At 34.3% G+C, this 23830-nt stretch overlaps 2 protein-coding genes across 4 annotated transcripts; both read left to right on the top strand.

Moving 5' to 3' along the window:
* The first annotated feature begins 581 nt into the window (after positions 1-581).
* On the top strand, positions 582-11260 carry LOC116721521 (cadherin-like protein 26). Of its 3 annotated transcripts, none has more exons than XM_032565432.1 (16): positions 582-1610; positions 1870-1989; positions 2087-2233; positions 2338-2479; positions 2556-2731; positions 2866-2997; positions 3079-3261; positions 3801-4129; positions 5594-5736; positions 5822-6046; positions 7103-7330; positions 7474-7592; positions 7812-7892; positions 8530-8595; positions 8732-8806; positions 8980-11260. In XM_032565432.1, the coding sequence occupies exons 1-16, from the start codon at positions 1443-1445 to the stop codon at positions 9241-9243; spliced, it is 2598 nt and encodes an 865-aa protein (XP_032421323.1). In that variant the 5' UTR covers positions 582-1442; the 3' UTR covers positions 9244-11260. The 3 variants fall into 3 exon arrangements, with proteins under 3 accessions (XP_032421323.1, XP_032421234.1, XP_032421402.1); XM_032565343.1 differs by having other exon boundaries at positions 583-1610; positions 8530-8622; XM_032565511.1 differs by having other exon boundaries at positions 583-986; positions 8530-8622.
* Positions 11261-12464: 1204 nt separating this feature from the next.
* LOC116721689 (cadherin-like protein 26) lies at positions 12465-22512 on the top strand. The gene is made up of 14 exons (XM_032565614.1): positions 12465-15346; positions 15430-15576; positions 15692-15836; positions 15947-16122; positions 16415-16546; positions 16635-16817; positions 18189-18529; positions 18628-18770; positions 18861-19085; positions 19175-19417; positions 19508-19626; positions 19730-19810; positions 20424-20519; positions 21721-22512. The coding sequence occupies exons 1-14, from the start codon at positions 15212-15214 to the stop codon at positions 22039-22041; spliced, it is 2487 nt and encodes an 828-aa protein (XP_032421505.1). The 5' UTR covers positions 12465-15211; the 3' UTR covers positions 22042-22512.
* The last annotated feature ends 1318 nt before the right edge of the window (positions 22513-23830 follow it).

A 23830-nucleotide genomic window follows, 5' to 3' on the forward strand; every position in this document is an offset into this window, starting at 1 on the left:
GAAAGAATAAGGTCCTGGAAACAAGTGGCTGAAATAAGAAATCAGATGAGAGACTCCATCATGAACATGGAAAAGGGAGCGCTGAGCAGAGCCAATACTGTTTTACTGTTACACATTCTTTTTTGAAAGTGAAGTAAAATTTCTAAGCAAAACTTAATGTTTTTTATCTCTATTAAAACATTTGGTAACACTTTACTTGATGGTGTGTGCACAAGACTGACATGACACTGTCAACATAACACTTGTCATGATGATGAAGGAATTTTCACGAATATTTAGGACTGTTACTATGAAGTGTCATTTGGTAAATTAATGACACTTGGGGTGTCATGTCAGTCTTAGGCACACCCCGCCAAATAAAGTGTTACCAAACAATTTTATTTCAAACCATGTAGCAGGGGTCTTAAACTCCAGTCCTCAAGGGCCACAGTCCTGCAACTTTTAGATGTGCCTCTGCTGCACCACACCTGAATAGAATAATTAGGTCATTAGCAAGGCTCTGGAGAACTGATCTACACAAGGAGGAGGTAATTAAGCCATTTCATTCCAGTGTTTTGTACCTGTGGCACATCTAAAAACTGTAGGACAGCGGCCCTCGAGGACTGGAGTTTGAGACCCCTGATGTAGAGCAAGGGTTGGAACTGGGTTAACGGGTTACACATTGCAAGTTCATAGCTAAAGAAATTGTGATTTACCTGTGAAAGAATGAAATCCTGGATGTGAGGAGCTAAAATTATTGTCCACCAACCAATGGGGTGGTTTAAAACTAAGCCTCAGCCTTGAAAAAACGGTAAGTAATTCAGTTAAAGTAGACACTGAAAGGTCAAAGTAGAGCCAATGGTTTATTCCGAAGGAGTAAGTTTAGGTTCACACATCTGGTTAAACTGCTTCCTGTATTTCTCTTCCTCTGGAGGTTTCCTTGGTGCACAAAAGGAGAAGACCCTACACCTGTTCCTGCTGGAGGAAGAGTAACTGTTCTGGTTTAGGTATGCTTTTGGATTACTCTAAGCTGGAGGGTTTCACTGAGAGGGATCTGTGGGTTTCCCTCTTGAAACTGCTTCAACTGCTACTGAATGTCAAATAAGTGAAAGGTAAACAATGGTTGGACAATTACAGAATAGATGGATGGAGCAGAAGCAGTAGTATTTTTTTATTTTTTATTTTTTACTTAACATTTTACTGTTTGTCCTACCTGGTGTTTGTTATATACAGTATAACCTTAGTAAAATATTTTATTAGAAGTCCAGAAAGTCAGACAATATAATGAAGTTCGAGCACTTAATAATAATAAAAAAAAAAAGATCACAACTGCAATTCACAAAAACAAGAAAATATAAAAATTATACTTCCAAACATATTTGTGTTTTTTGCTTGTTGGCACCTGAGTTGCTTATTTTAGACAAAACAGAGTCATGTTCAGTTAATGTTTTACAGGCTGGTGAATGGACACCTCCCACAGTCCCTCCTACTCACCATGCCCTGCTACTAAAGCCCACATTTGTACTTGGGTAAACATTCACTTTAGCTTCTGGTGTGAAGAGCACTGTGTTGTAATATCTATCATTAGATCAAATATGGAGATAAAAGTGCTGTGTCTTCTCATGATACTGGTAAGAACTAATCTTAAAAAATCATCTTTCTGCACATACTGTAGGTGGTTGTATTTTAAAATGTTGCAAGGAGATTGCGTGTTTCTTTTTTATCACTTCCTGATAGCTTCCATCATCGCTTTCATTCTGAATAAAAAAAGAATACAAGAATAAAAAATAATAATTAATCTAATCAACATAGCACATTTAATAATTAGCATGTTACCCTAATAGAGCCTGTTAAATTTTAAGTAATATAGGATGATTTAATACTTTGCAGAGTCTGGGAATCCATTTGTCCCCGGCAGAATTTTTGTTGCGGCAAAAAAGGAACTGGATCATACAAACCTTCATGATCGATGAAAGTTACAGTGGGACCTTTCCATATTATTTGGGTAAAGTAAGTATTAAAGTATTGAGTTACAACTGAATAAGATATATTATAGATATATTAACATATTAGGACAAAAATGTCAATGTTATTCTTTGTAATTTAGATTGAAATTGATTCCAGTTTAAATATTGTGGAAGTCACTGGTCAAGGTATGACTGAGGAACCTCGAGATTTAATTAGCCTAAGTGAAAAAGAAGGACATGTTATAATCAAGGGTCCCGTGGACTATGAAAAATATACAATTCTGAAGGTAAGAGGAAGAATAATGCCCATCTAAGTCAGACAGTTTTTTGTGTTTATATGACTCATTGTTGTTTCTTTATTTAATTATATTACTCTTGTATTTTCCCTTAGCTGATAATTAGGGCACAAAGTAAAAAAAATCATACATGGACAAAGGTGGGCGTTAATTTTGAAATCATTGATGCAAATGACAACCCCCCAATATTTAGCAAAACAGCATATGAGATTACCATAAATGAGTCAACATTACAAGGTAAGAATTTAAATCATTTTTATGAAACAAAGTTTTTGGCACGACTAAATATAACACATCTTTTATTATCTGACAGGCACTGAATTGATCAATGTTACAGCAACAGACAGTGACATCAAAGAGGAGTATAGGATTTTTTTTTTTAGTATAGAGTCAGTTATTCCTGAAACAGAGGACTTGGAATTCACCATAAATAAGGTGCCTTATTTTGGTGATGGTACCATTTCATTTAAAGGATGCCTGGACTACAAGGTGAGGATGCCCATAAATTGATGAAGTTAAAACAAAATAGACAATAGTGTCGTTTATTTTTGTTACATGTTTCAAATATATTTGCTGTTTTATTCAGATATATTTTAAAAAGGAATAATTTATTTACCCTACAGAAAGCAGACAAATACACCATTATTGTGAAGGCAACAGACCTTGGAAAACCAAAGCCACTCTTCAGCTTCACCAACGTAACAGTCAACATAAACCATGGAAATAGATATCGGCCAATGTTTACAAACCAAACTGTGAGGAATTCTGAATTTCAATTCCTGATGTAAGCATTGTATTTAAACTAATTGAATGTCTTTAATATTTTTGTACTTCAGGGTCCAGTACGTGTGAAAGAAGGTGAGGAAAATGTTATTTTTTCCCGTCTACAAGTCAAGGATGAAGATACCAAAGGTACAAAAGGTTGGAATGCAATATATGAAATCCATGGAGACAAAAACAACAACTTCAAAATAAGGACTGATCCTCAAACAAACAAAGGATTACTCTATGTGAATAAGGTACTTTTCCTCTTTGTACTGTCTTAACAAAAATTAATTAGTATGTTTTTTGTAATCTGATTTTGAAGCTTAAAGGATATGTGCACCTTTAAAATTTAGCAGGAGCATGTTTTTCATTTTATGTTGCATAAGGTTTCAATAATATTTAATGTCTGCAAGAACTGCTCATTTTTCTCTAGTGTAAACTTTGAATATTAAATAATGTACACATACCATATTTCACCATAATATATTTCCAAAATTGTAAGTCTTGGTATCTTTGAGAAAGTAAAAGTAGAAAAAGCACAGAACAGACACAAAAGATTAAATGACTCACTACTCAAATCATATCAGTTGATATATTATAAAGCAATTTAAGAGAATTTGGATGACTGTACTGTAAGATTGTGAAAATTGAAAACCTCCAGCAACTGCAAGAAAAGCAAAAGATGCAATCAAAATGCAAAAATTAAAAATCCTGTAAAAGCTATTTCATGTAACATATAAATTATTTTCTTAAGAAGTTAAAAAAAATCTTTGAATTGCTACTGTTTTAACAGCCACTTGACTATGAGGATGAATCCTTGAAGAACATCACAATCACAGTGGAGAATGAAATTCCTTATTTCACATGCAAAGTGATGGATCGAAACACCTCAGGCCTTTGGAAAATAAAAACAGATCCCAGCTTTTTCAGTGGAGTGTCTATGAGTAGAAGGAGTGATGGAGGAGGGACTCATCAAATGACAATAGTAGTAGAAGATGTCAATGAGCCTCCAGTCTTTGATGAACTAAAACCAATTTCTCTGCCTAAAAATGTGGAAGTGGGCCATTATTTGGGAACAATTGTTTCTAGAGACCCAGATGTCCAAGGTATAAGAATAATTAGGTAAGTAATAAAAATATTCTCAACCATACAGACAATCCAGGTAAGAAACAAAACAAACATCCTTAATGTGACAAATATACTGTACAATTCTGATGGAAAAACAAACCAATTAGTGGTGGTGGGGGTGTCAGGGAATCCAGAAGTTAAAAAAGTGCACAATCTTTTAATTCAGTTTCAGTATCCTGACTTCTTTTTCATCTTCTGGGGATTTTTTTTTGAGCAAGTTTGATAAATAATTATCTTTTTTTTTTACTTCATCATTTTAAATCCTCAGTTCATTACTCTTGTGAAACGATGCACCTACTTTATGTAGCCAGGTTTATTTATTGTCACCCAAACAAAGTGCAATTTGATTTAAACTTTGGCTACCTCTTGAATCGCTGGTAAACTTTGTTTAACAAAGAACTGACTGTTTCACTGTTATAACCAGCATCTGCAGGCCAGTATTTACTTCATTAAGTCTACTTCATTACAACTTCTAAAGTTTACCTTTACAAAGTTGTTGTTACAATTAGCAGCAGCTGTTGAAGCTGCATTTGTTCTCCTGATTTTGAGTAATCACAGGTGGCAACAGAACCATGGTAGTTTTACCAAATCCTTTTTTTTGGAAGATTACTTTTAAAGTTAATATATTGAAGAAGTGCTGCTCTTACCTGAGCACAATGTTCAGGTAAGAGCATGTTTGGTCAGAGGTCACTGCTATCTCTGACCTAAATAAGGAATATATAATTACACTTAAGAATATATCATTAGACTTAAATGACCAATTATAAATCCTTTTAGAAATTAGTTAGAAATTCAGGTAGCACTCTTTTAAAAGTTTTAAAAGTTTAACCCCCTTTAAAACACCCAGAATAAAAGTCTATTTACATTTAATTTCATATGCAATTTATTTCACATGAAATAAATTGCATATTTATTTGCATAAACACTTGACAGTGTTTTGTCAAGTACAAAACACTGTTCCTACTCTTATGGTTTCCAATTCTGTGAAGGAAAAAAAAAAAGTCAAACATCCTCAAATGTGGAATTGAGAAGTGTGACTTACAAGTGAGAAACATTTTATGAAATACTCTGGGACCTTGTTTGAGAATATTTTTAAAGTAAGCAGCATCTTATGTTTGATGCAGTGTATTTTTCTCCATCAGTAAGGAATGCAATTAATTTGTTACAGTGCTCAGAATCAATATGTTAATGAGGTTTATTTTGAGCTATTTGTAGTTGGTTTTCTTAAACCCTTTTAAAGTATGGAATACCAGGAGATGGCAGACGTGAAGTATCAGAAATCTGTTTTTCTGATTTCAGTTTAACTTCATGAGATTAATGTTGCACTGTAGGTTGAATGTGTTTGAATAATTATTCATGGTCCCATTTTCCATATTACAAATATCCAACATTAAACATGGCTATGAATACTTTTGAGATACTGCAATGAAGTGCAAGTCCCTCATTGGTGTGTTTCAGATACTCAAAAGGTGAAGATCCAGCCAATTTGGTTTCAGTGGACCCCGAGACCGGAAAAATAACCACAGCAAGTATCTTAGACAGAGAGTCACCCTACGCTAAAGATGGAATTTATGTCATCACAGTGAATGCTGTTGATTGTGGTATGTTCAATGAGATTTTAAAAATACCTTTTTATAAAAAGTATATTTTTCTCATCAGTAAAATTGTACAATGTGTCTGCACAAGGAAGCCCTCCTCAGACCAGCACAGCAAGTCTCAGCATCTACATCGCTCGTGAGAATGACAATGCTCCATCTCTAATTGTAAACACCTTTGACATGTGCCAAAGTGACAAATCATCATGGGTCAATGTCACAGCTGAGGATCCAGATGAGGACCCATACAGTGGGCCTTTTTCGTTCAAACTTCTTGGAGATGTTAAGAAAAAGTGGAGGATTGATCCTGAGCAAGGTGAGGTGTGCCTCAGGCACTCATGGAAATAATGTCACTGCTGTTTTTCTGTGCTTTGTAATTCAAAATTTTCATACCAGATGTTGTGGCTCAACCACAAATATCAATGGGTTTTATTGGTATTTTTGTGAATGTCATATATCAAGTGCTATAAAAAGTTTTTTGCATGCACAATTCTCAAAACTGTGATTATTTGCATTTGTATTCAGCCCTTTTTGCTCTGATACCTCTAAACGCCAAATACAACCCACTGTTTTTAAAAGTTAATTAGTTTGAAAATAATTTCCACTTTTGTATAATTGCATCTCAGTATAAATATGTTTATAAGAAACCACAGAGGTTAGGGGTAAAGTTTAAGAGTAATTCAAAGCAGACTCCAGTTACAAAACAAAATGTTAAACCTTGAGGATCTAATGGAGAATGGCTTAATGCATCATTGAAAAATTGGAAAACTAGGGCATAACAAAACACATCTATCCAAACTGAAAGGCTGGAAAAAAGAGAATCTTAATCAAACAAGCAGCCAAGAAGCAAATTTGGAGGAGCTGAGGAGATCCATAGGTCAGGAGGAGTTATTGACAGAACAAATATTAGCTGTGCACTCCACATATCTGGAGGAAAACCTTTGTACCTTTGCAAAACAAGAACATAAGAAGCTCTAATTGCACAAATGAGGGGTACAACTAATGTGAAAGAACAATAGTAAGAGATCTTCATACATTAGCTGTGTAAGAGTCTAGTAATCAACCTCCCCAAGCCCAGCTTGCCTGGATTTTGTTTCATTATGACCTTTCTTCATCTTGCTCCTTTTATCCTTGTCTGTGTGATATAGTCCACACCAAACACAATTCATAACAAATTGAGCTGCTTTACAAAAAGAATATGCATGGCTAAATGTTCACAAGCTCCATTACATAAATCCAAATAAAACAAATTGAAGTTTGTGGCAAAACATAAAAAATAGCCGGGGGTATTAATATTTTGTAAGACACTCTAAAAGGGGATCATCATTTATCCCATAACATAACAAGACACATATTTGTTTTGGATTTGCAGGATATTCAGTCAACCTGGTTAAAGGACAAAACGTTTATTCTGGACATCACAAGTTGAAGCTAGAAGTGTCAGATTTTCAAGGAAATAAAGCTCTTCATGACTTGTCAGTTGTTGTGTGCAAGTGCTCTGATACAACCAAGCCAGACTGCAGCCTGAGAAAAGCTGCTGGATTCACAGTAGGAACAGGAGCTCTGGGAGTATTATTCTTCTGCATTACATTAATAATAGGTAGGACAATCTGAATTTTTCATGCTGTCATTATTATCAGCAAAAAATTTTTAAAATTTGTAAAAAAAAAAAAAAGACAAATAAAAACAGCAGCAATGTAACACGTATATGTCATATATATGTGTGTTTTCTTCACACTCCAGGTTTGTTATTTTTAACATTTTTGGTCTCATGTAAACCTGAGACGATACCAGTGGACGATGGTGAGCATGTGCAACACTTAATGAAAAGCAACACAGAAGAACCAGGAACTGATTGTCATGTATGTTCTTTAAATTTATATTAGGGTTTTTTTTTTGTTGTTACTTGTATGTCTAGCAATTCAATGATATATTAAAGTATTGTGAGAGAACTTATTAATTTAAAATGGAGAGAGAACTTTGAAAACATACATTTGTAAATCTGAAATCAAATTTATCAAAAAGTCAGTAAAAAAAAGCTGCTAATTATTGTAAAACTTAAAAAGTATAAATGTGTTTAGGTGCCCTTCAACTCACTAAACAGCAGAAATTATGGACAGCAAATTCAAGTATCTGAAGATGTAAATTTGTCAATGACACCGGTAAGTGCTGTTAGTTACTCACTAATGTACTGCAATAACAAAAAATTATTTCATAAAAATAATTTTCAACATGGTTGAAATTAACTTGAATGAAAAGAACTGTTCAAGTTAATTTTGCATTTGTTTCATTACAAGAACCCTTCATTCTGCTACTCAGTTTGACTAATTTTCCTGCTAAAAATCAATCCATGTTTAAACACAACTAAACCTTAGGGCCGCTTAATGAATTTACACAAAATGGATCTCAATTTTTTGTTGACTCTTACTACAGTTCTGTTCAGAACTTTACATACAGTTATGAATATCTTTAATTTTGGACTTTTAATGAGTTATGAAATTACACAAGCTAAAACTTCAACAATTTCTACAATTCTACAATTTTCTCTCATCCAAGAACTGTCAGAATTAAACACACACAGTCAAAAATATTTACATACTCACTACTACACTATTTGAATAAACTTCCTTGAGATTTTATACATTTTTTGAAGCAAAAAGCAAGGTCCTGGTAAAATTCTGTTTATTTCCTATCATTTTTCTTATCATAAAATGGCATCGCTCATTTAAGCCATGTTTACATTTTATCTGTTGCTCATTCACATGTGAAATGTTTTAAAAGTCCTTCCCCTCTTCCCAGGTATTACTGGATTCTGTCGTTAATGTCCAAGGATGCCCGAATGTGATCAAGTTCAATCAAGACAGAGGGAGTTGGGCAAAATCTTCTGTGGTGGTAAACTTATTACTTTTATTGCTATTTCTTGTCAAATATTCTTATTTTAAAATTTATATATATATATGCCTTGAAGATTGATTAACTGCTTAAGTGTTTTATATTCAAGTCTTTCCGTGAGCACTGGGATAAGTCTACTGAGGGCATGGGGATCAGACGTCAGCTGGGAACATTAAAGGAAGGGGTACTATATCATATTTCTATACACTTATAATTGTTTTCATTTATAAGTGTCTTACATTTTTAAGACATTTTTATATCTAAATGATTTTACATAATTGTATACAAAATATATTTTCATCAATTATCTATTGTATTTTGTACTTAAAAGGATAAAACTCCTTTCATATTTTACAGGCCCGTATGGAGCAGACTCATGAAACTCTACTATTCACAGCCCTCACAAATATGCTAGAAAAACTTGAGGCACCAGGTGAGGAACTTGGTGATTATGAACCCACTGTGTATGATGATGAGGGAGACTTGGTAAAAAACTTTGAACTTGATGCCATTTCCAACCCTGAAGATCCCTTTGACTCAGAAATAGAACTGGACTCCAGGTTTTCACCCCTTGCATCAGTCTGTTCACCTGACTTGTTTGCCCAAAGCACAAAAATGTAAGACAGATACTCTGACCAGAATGGTTGAGCATAGGAGGGCTACTTCTTGTGTTGTGTTTAATGTTTAGCTTTTCTACACCTTTCAAGCAATCTTAAAAGATGCCAAGGCCGACTGAATTTTGTTTAAACATTTAATAGTTTGAAACAATTTCTGCCAAAAAGATGGAGTGCTGTTAAAAAAATGACAATGATATTTTCTTTGTGTAAGGAGACAAGTTATAGAAAGCAAACTTGATTACCATTACAACGTATCAAAATAACAAGACATTGCTCAAGTTTTAAGTCTTTACGTTTCTTTATAATTCCGCTGTTTTTAGATTTTTATTTCTTTGTTGGCCAGAATTGAAATATGATTAATTTGAAGAGCATTATTGTATACAAAACAAAGGAAATTAATTTTTTTATGCATCATTGTCAAGTGTCCTTAAAATACTTAGCACTACTTCATTATTTTCTGACATAATATAACTTTCATGTGTAAAAATGTTGCACATATTAGGAGTTTGCATGTTGTATTTTGCACAAAAACACTGTTTAAAAAAACAATAAAGAATACACAGAAATATTTGTTACTTTGGCACAGAAGAAACTTTCTACTTGACTGAGCGACATTTGTGGAGCTTCATTGCCTTGATAAAATGACGAGTTTACACACTGATAGTTGTAATCCACAAGAGGGTTCTGGTTTCTGTTTTTCAAAACATACACGGCAAAAAGAAACCATTTTTCCACCATTTTTGTTCAGCTATACTAGCCTTTATTTGATAGTGAAATGACAGGAAGGTGGGTTGTGACTGAGGGGGAAGACATGCGGCAAAGGTCAACGGACAGGGACTCGAACCATCACAGACCTGCACTGCCAGACTAACCTGGTCATAGCCTTTCTGGGCAATTCTGCTAAAAAAAAAAAAAATCTTATTTACAGCACAGTCTGGGCTTTCTCCCCTTCACTTGGATTCTCACCAGTAGATTTTCTACAGGGCCAATCAGCGAACAGAAGGAGAAGCTGTGAACTTTCTGTGTATTTTTAGAATTGTAGTCTGCCTAGGAAGTAAGAAGTGAAGAAAGCCATTCAGTCCATGTTGATCAAATATTGCAATGACATTAGCAGCTTCCTTGTTTGAACTGGTACTTCTCTCCTCATGGTGGAGGATGGTTGTTTTCATCGCAGGCAATTTCTGGTAAGCTTCATAACATGGAACTGGTGCATTACATATGTCACGCGGAAACAATAACTGAGAGCCCAGACCCTCTGCACGATGCAAATAGCGTAGAACAAGGGGTTGGTTTTTTTACCAGGTTACCATCTTAATTTTCATCTTGAATTCAGGAAACAAAATAATAAGTTGAAGCCAACTTACTGATTTTTCCAAAACTCTACAATGCTTTAACTACTCTGTACTGTAAATATGTCTGATTACTGTCTGAATTAAAAATGGTCTGTTTCTTTGTATAAATCTTGAGAGTTCTCTTAATAATCTATACAAATAAATGACAAGCAGATTTTAAAGGCACAAATCAAGGGACATTTTACTTCAAACTAAGTCACTCTTACATTTTTTCTTTCCTTCCTCCTTCCTTCCTTTCTTTCTTTCTTCCTCTCTTTCTTTCCTATATGGATCTATATTGATCAGAATTATTAGATCATACTCTGTAATTTGTTTTAATAGAATACAAGGATTTTGTATGTGTATATGTTGTACTGTATACATTTCTCTTTGACATGGATGGATTGTCCATGACTTGATGTAACTAGATTCATTTGGAATGTATGTATGATTGGATTGACTTTTTTTGTAAAGTGCCTTGAGATGAATTGTGAATTGATGTATAAATAAACTGAAATGAAGTTCTATATATAGCAGTATATAAATCAGTTATGTCCTTTTTAAAGTCATTCCATTGTGAATGACTTGCAACTTGCAAGAAATCACTTAAGAAAACAGATGCTACTGACATACTACCAGCCGTAGTGCTGTATAACAGCAGCACTACGGCTCAAAGGAAAGCTCTCCAAAGGGTTGTGAATACAGCCCAAAAAATCATTGGCTGCCCTCTCCCCTCACTGGAGGACCTGCACAGCGACCGCTGTCTAAGAAAAGCACAACATATCACAAAGGACACTTCTCACCCCGGACATTCTCTGTTCACACTGCTGCCTTCAGGCAGAAGATACAGAGCAACCAGAACAAGAACCAACCGTCTCAGAGACAGTTTCTACCCGATAGCAATAACAAAGCTAAATGCAATCAAAAACAACCATTAAGCATCATAAATAATGTATGTGAGAATGTGGCTGTTCTTACTTTTTTTTTTTTTGCCAGTTGTTTGTTGATTCTTGCGTTGTGTGTGAATTGTGAGACAGTTATTTTTTGTTTTTGGGCATGTGCACCGACTGATGGCACCCTTTGAATCTCGTTGTCCTTGTGACAATGACAATAAAGATTTATCTTATCTTATCTATCTTATCTCAAACCAAGTTTTTCATTAGGTGGTTATTCATAATAACCATAGAAGTGACATGAGACATATTAGACATATCAATAAAGGAATACTAAATTCATATTTGTTTCTTCCTAAGCCAGTATCTTATGAGTGAAAGAGTTTCACTAACACATTTTTTTTCTCTTTATCTGGAGAAAAATGAATGAAAATCTTTCATAGCATGGAAAGACGAACTTGGCATTAGCGTACTTTTCTGAATTTTTGCTCAAATCATTCCCTTTTGTTATTACCTGTTCTTTCTTATCAGACGATTCATCATGAGAAGAAACAGGATCACTATCTTAAACTATAAGTAGAATGGGGCACCAGTATATATGAATGGTAAAGGTAAGACTTCATTCATGACAATGTTGGTATCTTGCTTCTAGTTGCCTAAAGGAAAAGAAATGCTAATTTATCAAAGACATCAAGTTAACTTTTGTAATTGTACCACACCTTTTGCTTGTAGGAATTTTAACTTCCTACATGAATTGATCAATGTTTATTTCAAAACATTCAGCATGCCCATGCTCAGCAATGATGCAAACATCTCTGATTCTATTAGAAGTCTTTGTTTCATAATTAGGAAGTAGTTTTCTGATTGCTGTTCCAGTTATTGCATGCTTTTGCTTATATCAAGTATGCTCATGTCTATGTTGATTTAAGGCCAAATGTCAGCTATAACTATTTTAAACTAACTATTATAACTATTTATTTTCAGTTTTTAAACTTTTTTATCCAGCTTTTTAATTCATATTCATTTAACTCCTCGGCGTGAATTTCTTTTATTTAAGCTTATGTCGTACACTTGTTTTTTATTCTCTATTTACAACCACAGCAGGAAGTTGTTTGTAAATATAAAAGTAATAATGAGAAACTGTGTGTTTGCTGAATTAAAAACAAATTATGTTGGCTAAATCCAAAATTTGGTTTACAGATTTCTTTAAAAAAGCCTGACTAATCTAAATAGCAAAATTTCAAATGAATTGACAATTCCAAAACAATATTTTAATTCAGAGTGACACTTTTTCCTGCAAAACCAGTTTGCTCTTTGTTAAACTGGGTGGTTGGCTTGTTTTATATTTCCCAGGTAAGGTGTTGTCTTGTTACGCATAATCTTTTTCTTCAGAAATTATTTCATCACCGCTGCCAGTAACAGGTCACTAAATGAACCATAGCACTGAGGGTAGCCTTTGATGACACTCTGTGTTTTGGCTTTCTGGGCAGGTATAGTCATGTGAAATAAGTGATTAAACTCACTGGCCTTTGATAGAATGTTAAAGGCAAGATAATCAGTAAAAGTGCAGCTTTTTACATAAGAACCAAAGAAGGGGTCAACAACGCAATAACTTACATGAAGTTATGGTTCTTTAAGATTTATAAAAAGTAACTGACTGCAGAAGATGGACATTCATACTGACAAGGTAGGCGGTGATGGCAAGTGCAGCTGTGTCTACTCTCCAGTAGCTTGCCACCATCAAATGCAAATGCAATTTGCTTTTTGGGCCCCGTGGATTTCAAAAAGCACTACACAAGTACAGGACATTTACCATTTCTGCCATTTTTACTATTAAAATAAGAGTTGTACCTTTCCACTGTAACCATGAGCTTAGTCAGCATAAAAGGTAGCTGCAAAGTCAATGACTGAATACTGAGTTTCATTAAACAGTCAGGTGCCAAAGTAATCTACGTTTCTCAAAAGATATGGTGCTGCTTGCTGCCTTGAATGTTGTTAGTGCTGAAGTTCTTAACAGGAAGAGGAACCCATAAATCAAATTCTGCTTAAAGCCCCATGTAACATTGAGCCAGCCCTCGTTACGATCCTTCAACTACCTTTTAACAGTACAATGCTAAGAAAACAAGAAAATTTCAAAAACTTTACTAATAAAGGAACATTTGTCTCCCCAGTCAAAATTAATAGTGAACATGTAGAGCAGGTCAAAATCTACAAATATCTAACAGTTGAAATTGACAATAAATTGTGTTTAAATCATTGTGCATACATTAAATATAGGGAACACCAACAGAGGATGCACTTTCTCTGAAAACTAAACATGTTGAGATTAGATAGTATTCTCTAAATATTTTTAAAAAGCTCTTTACTGAGTGCTTGATTGGACTTGTTTGCACTTTTGAGAACAGAACATTACTATTTCAACATTAAATACAGCTGTTCACCCCTACATTGTTGCCCAGGGCAGAAACATACTTCCAACTGGCTGTCTGAGTCACAATCCCCACCTACCAGTACTCCCTGCGAAACCACCTTTTGTGTAATATGATTGTTAAAGAAGACATTTCCAAAGTAGGGTGCTGTTGTTTTGTTTACACCTAATTTTTTTTTTCTCCATGAGAATATATACATTTGTCATTAATGTCTAAAAGGTGTGTTGACATAGGAAACTGCTGTCACTATTAAATAAAACTGAAAATACTTGATTCTCTTAACAACATTTTATTAAAAGTTATATAAACCACATTTAAAAATGGTTTTAAAATGGGACAATTAAAATAGGGTAAACTGTAATTTGTAATTTTTGTAATTTATGATAAATAATAACCTAGACAGCAAAATCTATATGTTCGGCTCCCTTGTAGAGATTTGTAGAATTACTTAAATTGAATTAATCTTTTTAGGTGTATTCTGTCAGTGTGTCTGCATATTGGCATAAACATGTCATGGCATGTGTTATTACTGAAACATCTTTGAAAAGTTAATAAAATAAATATATACAAAATTTGTGTTTATCAAATGCATCAGTGATACAAATTAGTGACAATCATGATGTTCCTGACATAATATTTCACATCTGTATTTTGTTTTGATACCAAAAGATGGCAATGAAGCACAATGATCTGGTACAATCAGTCAGATTGTAACTGGTGGTCACAATCTGACCACCAGTTAAGCCCGACTGCCTGGAACTTCGTAGACATTAGAAATTCAATCGACATGTGCACCACTCCTAAAAGATCAAAGTGACTAGCCCTCAGATATCAAAGCAATGACCCGATGATAAACATTAAGAACATTACAAAAGTAACATCATTTCTAAGGAAAATAATGAGTTCATAGTTCTTCAGATTACGCACAATAAAAACACACACACCCAGTTTCAAAGTTTTTTTGTAACTTGTCTTAATCATCATTTTGCAGTGATCTAACATTCCCACCCACTCAACATTGTCATATTCTTAAAGCTCACTTCAAGATCCAACACTGTCAATGAACATATTCAAACACAGGCTGTTGTGTGCAGGACTGACAACGTATTGTTTGAATCTAATATGGAAATGAAAACATTCTGCCTTTTCTTTATCCTGGTAAGTGATTAGAGCTTCTGTCTTTTTAACTGAGGTGTCACCATCATTTATAAACAAGTTTTCTTGTTAGGTAATTCTCTGTATTGCTTGATAATAATTTTATTGTTCTGTTAATTTGTCTGAAATTATTAGAAAATGTTTTACCAAAGTTACATAAGTTTATGCGATATGCACAGTGTCTTGGAATCCAGCTGTCAGTATCAGACATACTGCTGCGGCAAAAGAGGAACTGGGTAATAGAAACCTTTACTTTTGATGAAGGCTATAATGGACCTTATCCATTGTATTTGGGCAGGGTGAGTGCTGATAGAGATAAACATTTAAATGTCAAGATGGAGGATCACTGTAAAAACTGCTAATTGTGTTTCTTGCAATCCAGATTAATATTGCAACCGATATAAGACTTACTGAAATACATGGGCCAGGTGTTGACAAGGAACCTCTGAATTTATTCAAAATTGACAACAATACAGCAAAGATCTGGGTCATGCAGCCAGTGGACCGTGAGAAACATGATCATTTTAAGGTGATTAGTAAAAACCGCACATTTGAGCAATGAGTTCTTCAAAGTTTAACAGTACATATTTGTGTGCATTAGTTATAAAAGTGCTTTTGACTATGAAATGTACTTTGTGTCTCAGCTGATATTTCAGGCATTTAAAAAAGAAAAGGGTGATATAAATGAAGAAATGGGAATTAATATTGATATTATTGACACGAATGACAACGAACCAAAATTTAACAATCACATGTATGAGGTCACCATAGAAGAGACACCATCACAAAGTAAGATTCTCATTTTGTGGACTTTATTACATTACTGAAAGAAACAACATTTATTTTTAATAGCTACCAATAGTGAAATATAAGAGATCTCATCTTATGCTATTTGGCAGGTACTGAGTTGATCAATGTTACAGCAACAGATCATGACAGTACCGAGGAGAACAGGAAATTTAGCTTCAGTATAGAGTCAGTGAGTCCGACTCCACAGAACTTTGAATTCATTATAAATGAGGAGCCTGATTCTGGAAACGGGACCATTTCATTCAAAGGGTGTCTGGACCACGAGGTGAGAGCAATCATAATACAATGAAGTTGTTACAGAACATAATAGAGTTACACACTGGCAGAATTAAATTCAAATCTTTGAATTGAATTTTCATGATTTATAGCATTTTTAAACGTTTGTTCACTACTGTAGTTGCTATATGCAGTCAGCTAGCAATCAGTATAATGCACATACATTCAAACTTAGAATTTCACTTAAAACCCACTTCTAGAAAACAGGACAAGATATTTTGTTCTACCAGAAAAGCCACAAATCTTCACACTTTAAAACTGAATTTTCTGTTACGCTTCAGAAGGCACAGAAATACACCCTTATTGTGAAAGCCAGAGACCATGGACAACCGAAACCACTCTCCAGTTTTACAACAGTGATAATCAATATAGCGGACGGAAACAGACATCTTCCAGTGTTCACAAAGCAAAAAGTGAGTATGTAAAAATTTCAGCTACAAATTTAGTCGCAACATTTAAAACTATCTAATACACCATATTTAACATTGTTTTACTCCACAGGGCGAAACAAGTGTAAAAGAAGGACTGCAAGGTGTACTCATTTCACGTCTGCAAGTTACAGATGAAGACACCACAGGTACAAAGGCCTGGAGAGCAAAATATAAAATCCAAGGAGATACAAACAACAACTTCAGAATTGATACTGATCCTGAGACAAACGAAGGTCTACTCTATGTGCAAAAGGTAGCATGCAAAAGTTCCTTCACACTTCTTATTCAGTGCGCATTCGAAAATACTTTGCTCAAGGGACTGGTGACTAATGCCGAGTATACGCTGGCTGTCACATCTTGATTGATGATCAACGTACAATACAACAAAGACATGAAAAATACTTTCAAAGTCCATGAATGCGTTTCTTTGTCCAATAAGCCCTTTCCTTAAGATGTCTTATAGTTATTTGGCATTATAGTTATAGCTGTATAGTTATTATAGGTATTTGCATTTCACATCTGCAAGGGCCTTCATTTGGCTCAAGAATCTTCCTATCTTCACACTTAGCCTGTTTGATTCTCAAGTTTAGACCAGTTCTTTCTCTATCTTCCAGACTTAGGAATGAAGATGCATTTTTGACAGGTCTCCATTGTGCATGTCAAATACTGCATTGTGCTTCAATTAGACAGAAAATATTTATATCTTAGCCATCAAAGGCCATGAAAGAATAAATGCTCGTCAGAATAGGATATCGAAAGCAGAATTAGGCACTTTATTTAAAGTTCAATTTCATTTAGGCATTTTGAATGCCTAAAGCATTTAGGCATTTTGAATGCCTAAAGCATTTATTTCCTTAATCATTTAGGCATTTTGAATGCTCTAAGCATTCAAAATGCGTAATGCAGCTTTTATGTTCTAATGTACATCAAAGCTGCAGTATGTAACTTTCATAAGAAATATTTTTTATGTATTTGTTGAAACTGTCACTATGTTGTGACAGTATAGTATGAGACAGATAATCGGTGAAAAAAACCAAGCTCCTCTGCCCTCTACCAGTTTTCCCAATGCTAAATAGAAACAACCAACAACCAGAGAGAATATGGGTCTTAGCACTTTCAATCATGCCCATGTACACGCCGCTATCAGCAGAACCTGTTGTGAATGCTAAGGAAATCAATAGCTTCGGATAAACAGTTTTCCTGTAACAATGAGTTGTTTCTCCACCATTAACACATTTAGAAACGGATTCAAGAGGTTGATTGACAGCACTAAAAACCATCCTCCTGGCTGTGATTGGCTTTTAAATTACATACTGTAGCTAATGTCTAAAAAAAGGCTTTTTGTTATGCTAAACTTTTATGCTAAAAACTGGGAATAACAGTTTTTTGTAATAAACAAACAAAATAAAATAGTTTATATTCATAAAAGCCAAATTTGAGTTTTATATCAATTAATATAAATGTTGATCAATGAAAGATGGAAAATCTCAATCCACAGCCCAAAATAAGACAAATCAAAATGTTCAAAACATTTTCACTGTATTTTTTTTTAAATCCAAATGTAAACACACTTTTACTAAGCTGTTATCAATAGATGACCTTTGAATACTTTTTCCTTTTGCAGGCTCTCGACTATGAGAAAGATCCTTTGAAGAACATCATCATCTCTTCAGAGAATGAGATTCCCTACTTTACTTGCAAAGTCATAAACCGCAATACTGCTGGTCTTTGGGAAATTAAGACTGTCAATGGTAGCACTTTCAGTGAGGCACAAGGTGTAACTGGAACAAAAGAAATGCGTTTGTCCACCTATTACCTGACAGTGAATGTTGAGGATGTCAATGAACCCCCTGTCTTTGATCCATCAAACAAAACGGTTACCGTATTTGAGGATGTTGCGTTGGGTTACTATTTGGAGATACTAATTGCTAAAGACCCTGATGTTAATGGTGCAAATCAAATCCGGTAAATAAAGATGCCATTACATGGCTGTATTTAAAGAGTACAACATTGGAGTTTTTAAGTCTAGCATGACCATAAAAAATGTCTTTCATATGTTCCAGATACATGATTGGAGAAGATCCAGCTGGTTTTGTTACAGTGGACTCCAACTCAGGAAAAATAACCACATCAAAGAGTTTAGACCGAGAGTCACAGTTTGTTAAAGATGGACTGTATGTCATCAAAATATATGCCACTGACAATGGTATGACCAGAAAAATTATTAATACTTCTTAATGTTAAACCCCACTGGCAATATTTACTAATAATGTAAAATGCATTTTTTTTGCTCAAGGTGAACCGTCCCAGACTGGCACAGCAACACTCAGCATCAAGATTATCGATGTAAACGACAATGCTCCATCCTTGGACAAAAGCTTTATTGATATGTGTCAAAGAGATAAAATCTCATCGGTTAGTGTCACAGCTTTAGATCCAGATACAGAACCATACAGTGGGCCTTTCTCGTTCAAGCTTCTTGGAGATGTTAAGGACAAATGGAGAATTGATCCTGAAAAAGGTGAGCTCTGCCCCAGAAAAAACACCTTCAGATCAACAGGAATAAAATGGGTCACATAACCAGCTATGTTTTTTTATTATTATTTTTAGGCTATTCCTTCAAGCTTGTGAATGAACACAATGCTTCCCAAACAATTATGATTTTTGGACATTATGAGTTGCAGCTAGAAGTGTCAGATCTCCAAGGAAAAACAGCTGTCCATAGCTTGTCAGTTAGTGTGTGCAAATGCTCCAAAACAACTAAGCCAGACTGCAGACTCCAGAAAGATACTGGATCCAGACTCGGACCAGGAGCTCTGGGAATTTTATTTTTAAGCATTATACTGTTCATAGGTACGACTAAATCTAAATCATTAATGTCAACAGAATCCTAATAAACTGAAAACAATATTATATTGATGTTGTGTCTGATCTTCACACTAGGCTTTCTGCTTTTAACTTTTCTGATGTCGTGTAAGCCTGAGAGGATACCCTTCCCAGATGACATTTCAGGGCAATATTTAATGATGAGTAACACAGAGGGACCTGGATCTGATTGCAAAGTAAACTTCCTAACTTGAAGTTATCCCTACTTGTTTGTTGAAATATAATTCACCTAAGAGTGAAGATTTTACTGTAAAACTGAAAACATTGTATGTGCCTAAGTTGCCTTTAGGAAAACTGGACCACATTGGTCATGGACGACAGAAGCAGGTACCTCAAGGCAAGCCATTGATAGTGATGCCGGTAGGTACTGACAACTGTTTTAATGCTCTGCAACCTAATGCATCACATTTTAATCATGTATAGTGGAAAGGAAACGATAGAACGATAGAACGATAGATAGATAGATAGATAGATAGATAGATAGATAGATAGATAGATAGATAGATAGATAGATAGATAGATAGATAGATAGATAGATAGATAGATAGATAGATAGATAGATAGATAGATAGATAGATAGATAGATAGATAGATAGATAGATAGATAGATAGATAGATAGGTCACTTTTGCAAAGCATCTTCCTTTTTGTATTGCAATGGCATACTCTTGAAGGCATTATGATCAAATATATTTTATGTTTTACTTCAGAAAATACATTTGAGTAAAATGCCATAAATCATTGGCCCCACAATTTTTTCAGGTATTAGTTGATGTCAACTCACAAATGAGTCAGAACAGAATCAGCTGCCAGCAAGGAACAATCCTTGAGATAAATTTTTCTCTGATGGTGAATACATTTTAATTATTATTGTTATTTCTGGTATGTGTTTTTGTTTTAGAGTAATTCAAGCAAACATAATTTTGCTCACAATATTTTTCATGTTTTTTCTGTTTTTCTGTCTTATTGTCAAGACTATAGATGAGCAATGGATGATTTCCCATGGATCTTCTATTTCAGGCATGAAGAAGAGACATCAGCAGCAAGAAATAAAGAAAGCAAACCAAAAGGTACAGTTGTGTATACTTACACTGTAGTACTTTATATAATTAACTTACAGTGGAAATAAAAAATGCTCAGACACCTATTTTGGTAAATATTTCTTAGTGAAAAATATTAGAAACTTCCTGTTTTAATAAATAAGCACACCTTTAAATTCTGCCTGCACTGATAGTATGGTGAATGGTTAAACTAAAACTTTGTTGAAGCATATTTTGATACACTCACAACATTCAATTTTATTGAGATTATTACGGGATACAAATATAGTCAATCTGAGTAACCTGAAAATAAAAGATCCTTTCAAAGAACTTGCATTAAATTAGCTCATCTCTATCTTTTAGCTAAAGCCATAGTTTTCACAGAGTTTACAAAGGTTAAAACTGATCTTATTGTACAAAGATATCTGTCACGAGAAGGCTTCAATGATGCCTCAAATTTAGAATACATAATTTTATAAAATGCTTGTACAAATATATGAAATTACAGGGAGGATAAACTGTTCTAGTCTTGTGGAAGAATGTGTATAACAGTCTAATATTTTTGGCAGGGTAATCACTGATGAAGTGATTACCCTGCCTTTTATTTCTAGGTAAAACTGGGAGAAATTATGAACAATCCAGAGTCCTTGTCAATTTTAGCCCAATTTTAGAGCCTGATGGAAGGCAGAAGAATTTATTCTTCAGAATCACGAAAATACAGGCAAATATTCAGATATAAATATTCAAATGAGAGCAAAAGAAAATCAAGTAAGCCAAAGCAGAGACACACATGCAACCAGTCTGAATCTGAAAAAGCATGGCATAGATCTGAAAGACTGGCAGCATAAATTGTGAAATGCTGAAAGATTTTAATTAAAGCAGACTTTAAAAGAAACTAATCAAAAAGAGCTTAAACAGGACATCAAATTGAATGTGTGAATACTTATGAAACCAAGCACCTTTCAAACCATGCACCTTTTGTCTTTTTTCTTAAAATATATATATATTATTTAAATTGAACATGAACAGTGCTGCAGTACATATTCAATTTTTAAATTCAGCAAAAAACTGCCTTATTTGTTTTGATCAAAGAACATTGCCATGTGGTCAGATGTCTGTAAATACAATTTTTAAATCCTCTGCATGTTAATATTAACAGAAATTTATTTCATGAGTCATTTCTTGTATTCTTTTAAAAAACATACTCAGATCCTCTTCTTCTAATTTATAGGTTAGGATACTACAAAGCCAACATGTTTTGGAAGAGCTACTGCTTAATCTAATGAAAACAAAAGTACTCACTTTGGAGGAATCGGGCAAGGAGTTGGGTGATTATGAACCTGTCATGTACGCTGATGAGGGAGACTCTGAGCACAAGTTTGAACTTGATACTCTCTCTGACCCTGGAGTTTCCTTTGACCAAGACATGGAATTGGATTACAAGTTTTTACCTCTGGCCTCAATCTGTTCACCTGACATTGTTGCCCGAAGCACAGAAACTTACTTCTGTAAAGAGCAGAGTTTGGTACAGCAGGACATATTTATTTTATGAATCTAATGTTTAATCTCTTGATTTTTGTAATGCAAGCAATCTTGAAATTAGCCATACTGTTATTTAAAAAGCTTAAAATGGTCTTTGAACAAAACTAAATATGTAGAAGTGAACTTTTTGATGTAATTATGCCCAAAACATAGAGCTGGAGGCTAAAGATTAACAGCATTTTTTACATCACCTATCTGAAAAGAAACTATTTGAAGGTGGCATTAAAAGATTGTCAGCATTTGTAAAGAAAGGCCAATAAAAACTGCACTGACTGATGTGTGTTATTGGTCTAGTTAAAAAACTGTACATACGATTCCAATACTGTTTGATGGATGTGCTTGTGCTGCTTGTAGTTCATATTTGGACAGAAAATAAACCCGCTGAGTGTTGTACTTGGGATTTTATTGTGTATAATTTACTGTAAAAACAGGGAATTGTGTAAATTTATGAAAATAAACAAGTACATTTTCTGCTTATTCATTTTTGGGATAGTTTATTGTTTTGGGCTACTTTACAGTTTGCCGCTGCACATACTGTATAAGTGTTTTACTTCCATGTTTACAACTAATAATAAAAAACAAATCAAAGATTTGAAATACACAACTTCATAGTGTTACTGTAAGTGACAGTATTAAGGGTGCAGTGCCATAAACATATGCTTAAACATGTTTATGGCATACGAAGACACAGTAATACCCCAGACAGTTCGGGAAGACAATTAAAGTTATAAGCAGACCTAGGTTAACAAAACCTATCCTACACTCAGTCACAGTTCATTCTGTTATCCAAATGTGTGTATTAGTTGGCCAGTGTTAGCCCATGGATGAGCTGTCGGGTGAGTGCATTCACAGCATGCTGTTGTTTTGTGGTGCCACAATGCCTCAAACAGCACCATTTCAAAGGCCTCCTCTACCTGTGCTCCACTCAGTGGTGGTGCCTGGGAGACCCTAGATGTTGCTGCAGTTTACGCTGGAGAAGTCATAGCACCCTGATAACACCCACAAGACAATCTCAGATTATTATTTTCTTTTTTATCTAAGTTAATATTCTTCAATATTTGGTTGTTGTGATATTTTCAAGTTGTTATTGACCAATCGTACTAAACTGAACAATGTATGTAAAAATCTTCTTCAACAGCGAATGCAGATCCGACCTACACTGAGAAATCTCTGGTCGATGCCAGACCTGCATTCACATGTTGGTACCAGTACCAAGGAGTTCGTTTATTTAGTTTTACTGCCCTCTACTGGTAGAATTAGACCAAACAATTTTTATTTTACATATTCCTGCACTAGCTCTAATTTTAATGTTGATCACTGAACATAAGTTTAATTTAGAATATAGGTTTAATGTAACAGTTACTACAGTTTAATGTACTAACTTTGCTTTAAGGGCAAAGCTCACTTCAATGTGCTTTGAGGACATGACAGTGTAGCTGGTGATAATGTGGCCTAGAAAATATTGCCATCCGTTTTTTGTTTTTTTATACCATATTCAACCTTAAGAGTCTAGACAAGGCAAGATTATAAACATAGCACCATTTATCAACAAGATGATTAAAAAGAATTCAAGAAATAACTGTAAAACATAAAATAGAAATTTTAAATAAATAAATTGAAACAAATAATGAAAGACTGACTGATAAAGAAATAGTTGCACATCTCTTGTTTTCATGGAATTGGCTCCAGAACTGAGCTGCATATAGGTCAATGTGAAATAGCAGTATGGCACCAACACTCATGAATTATTAATGCTTTGGATGATCTAAAAATCTTTTCAGGTTTAAAACAATTCAAGT

Source organism: Xiphophorus hellerii, chromosome 1 (assembly GCF_003331165.1).
Source record: "Xiphophorus hellerii strain 12219 chromosome 1, Xiphophorus_hellerii-4.1, whole genome shotgun sequence".
NCBI classification, from domain to species: domain Eukaryota; kingdom Metazoa; phylum Chordata; class Actinopteri; order Cyprinodontiformes; family Poeciliidae; genus Xiphophorus; species Xiphophorus hellerii.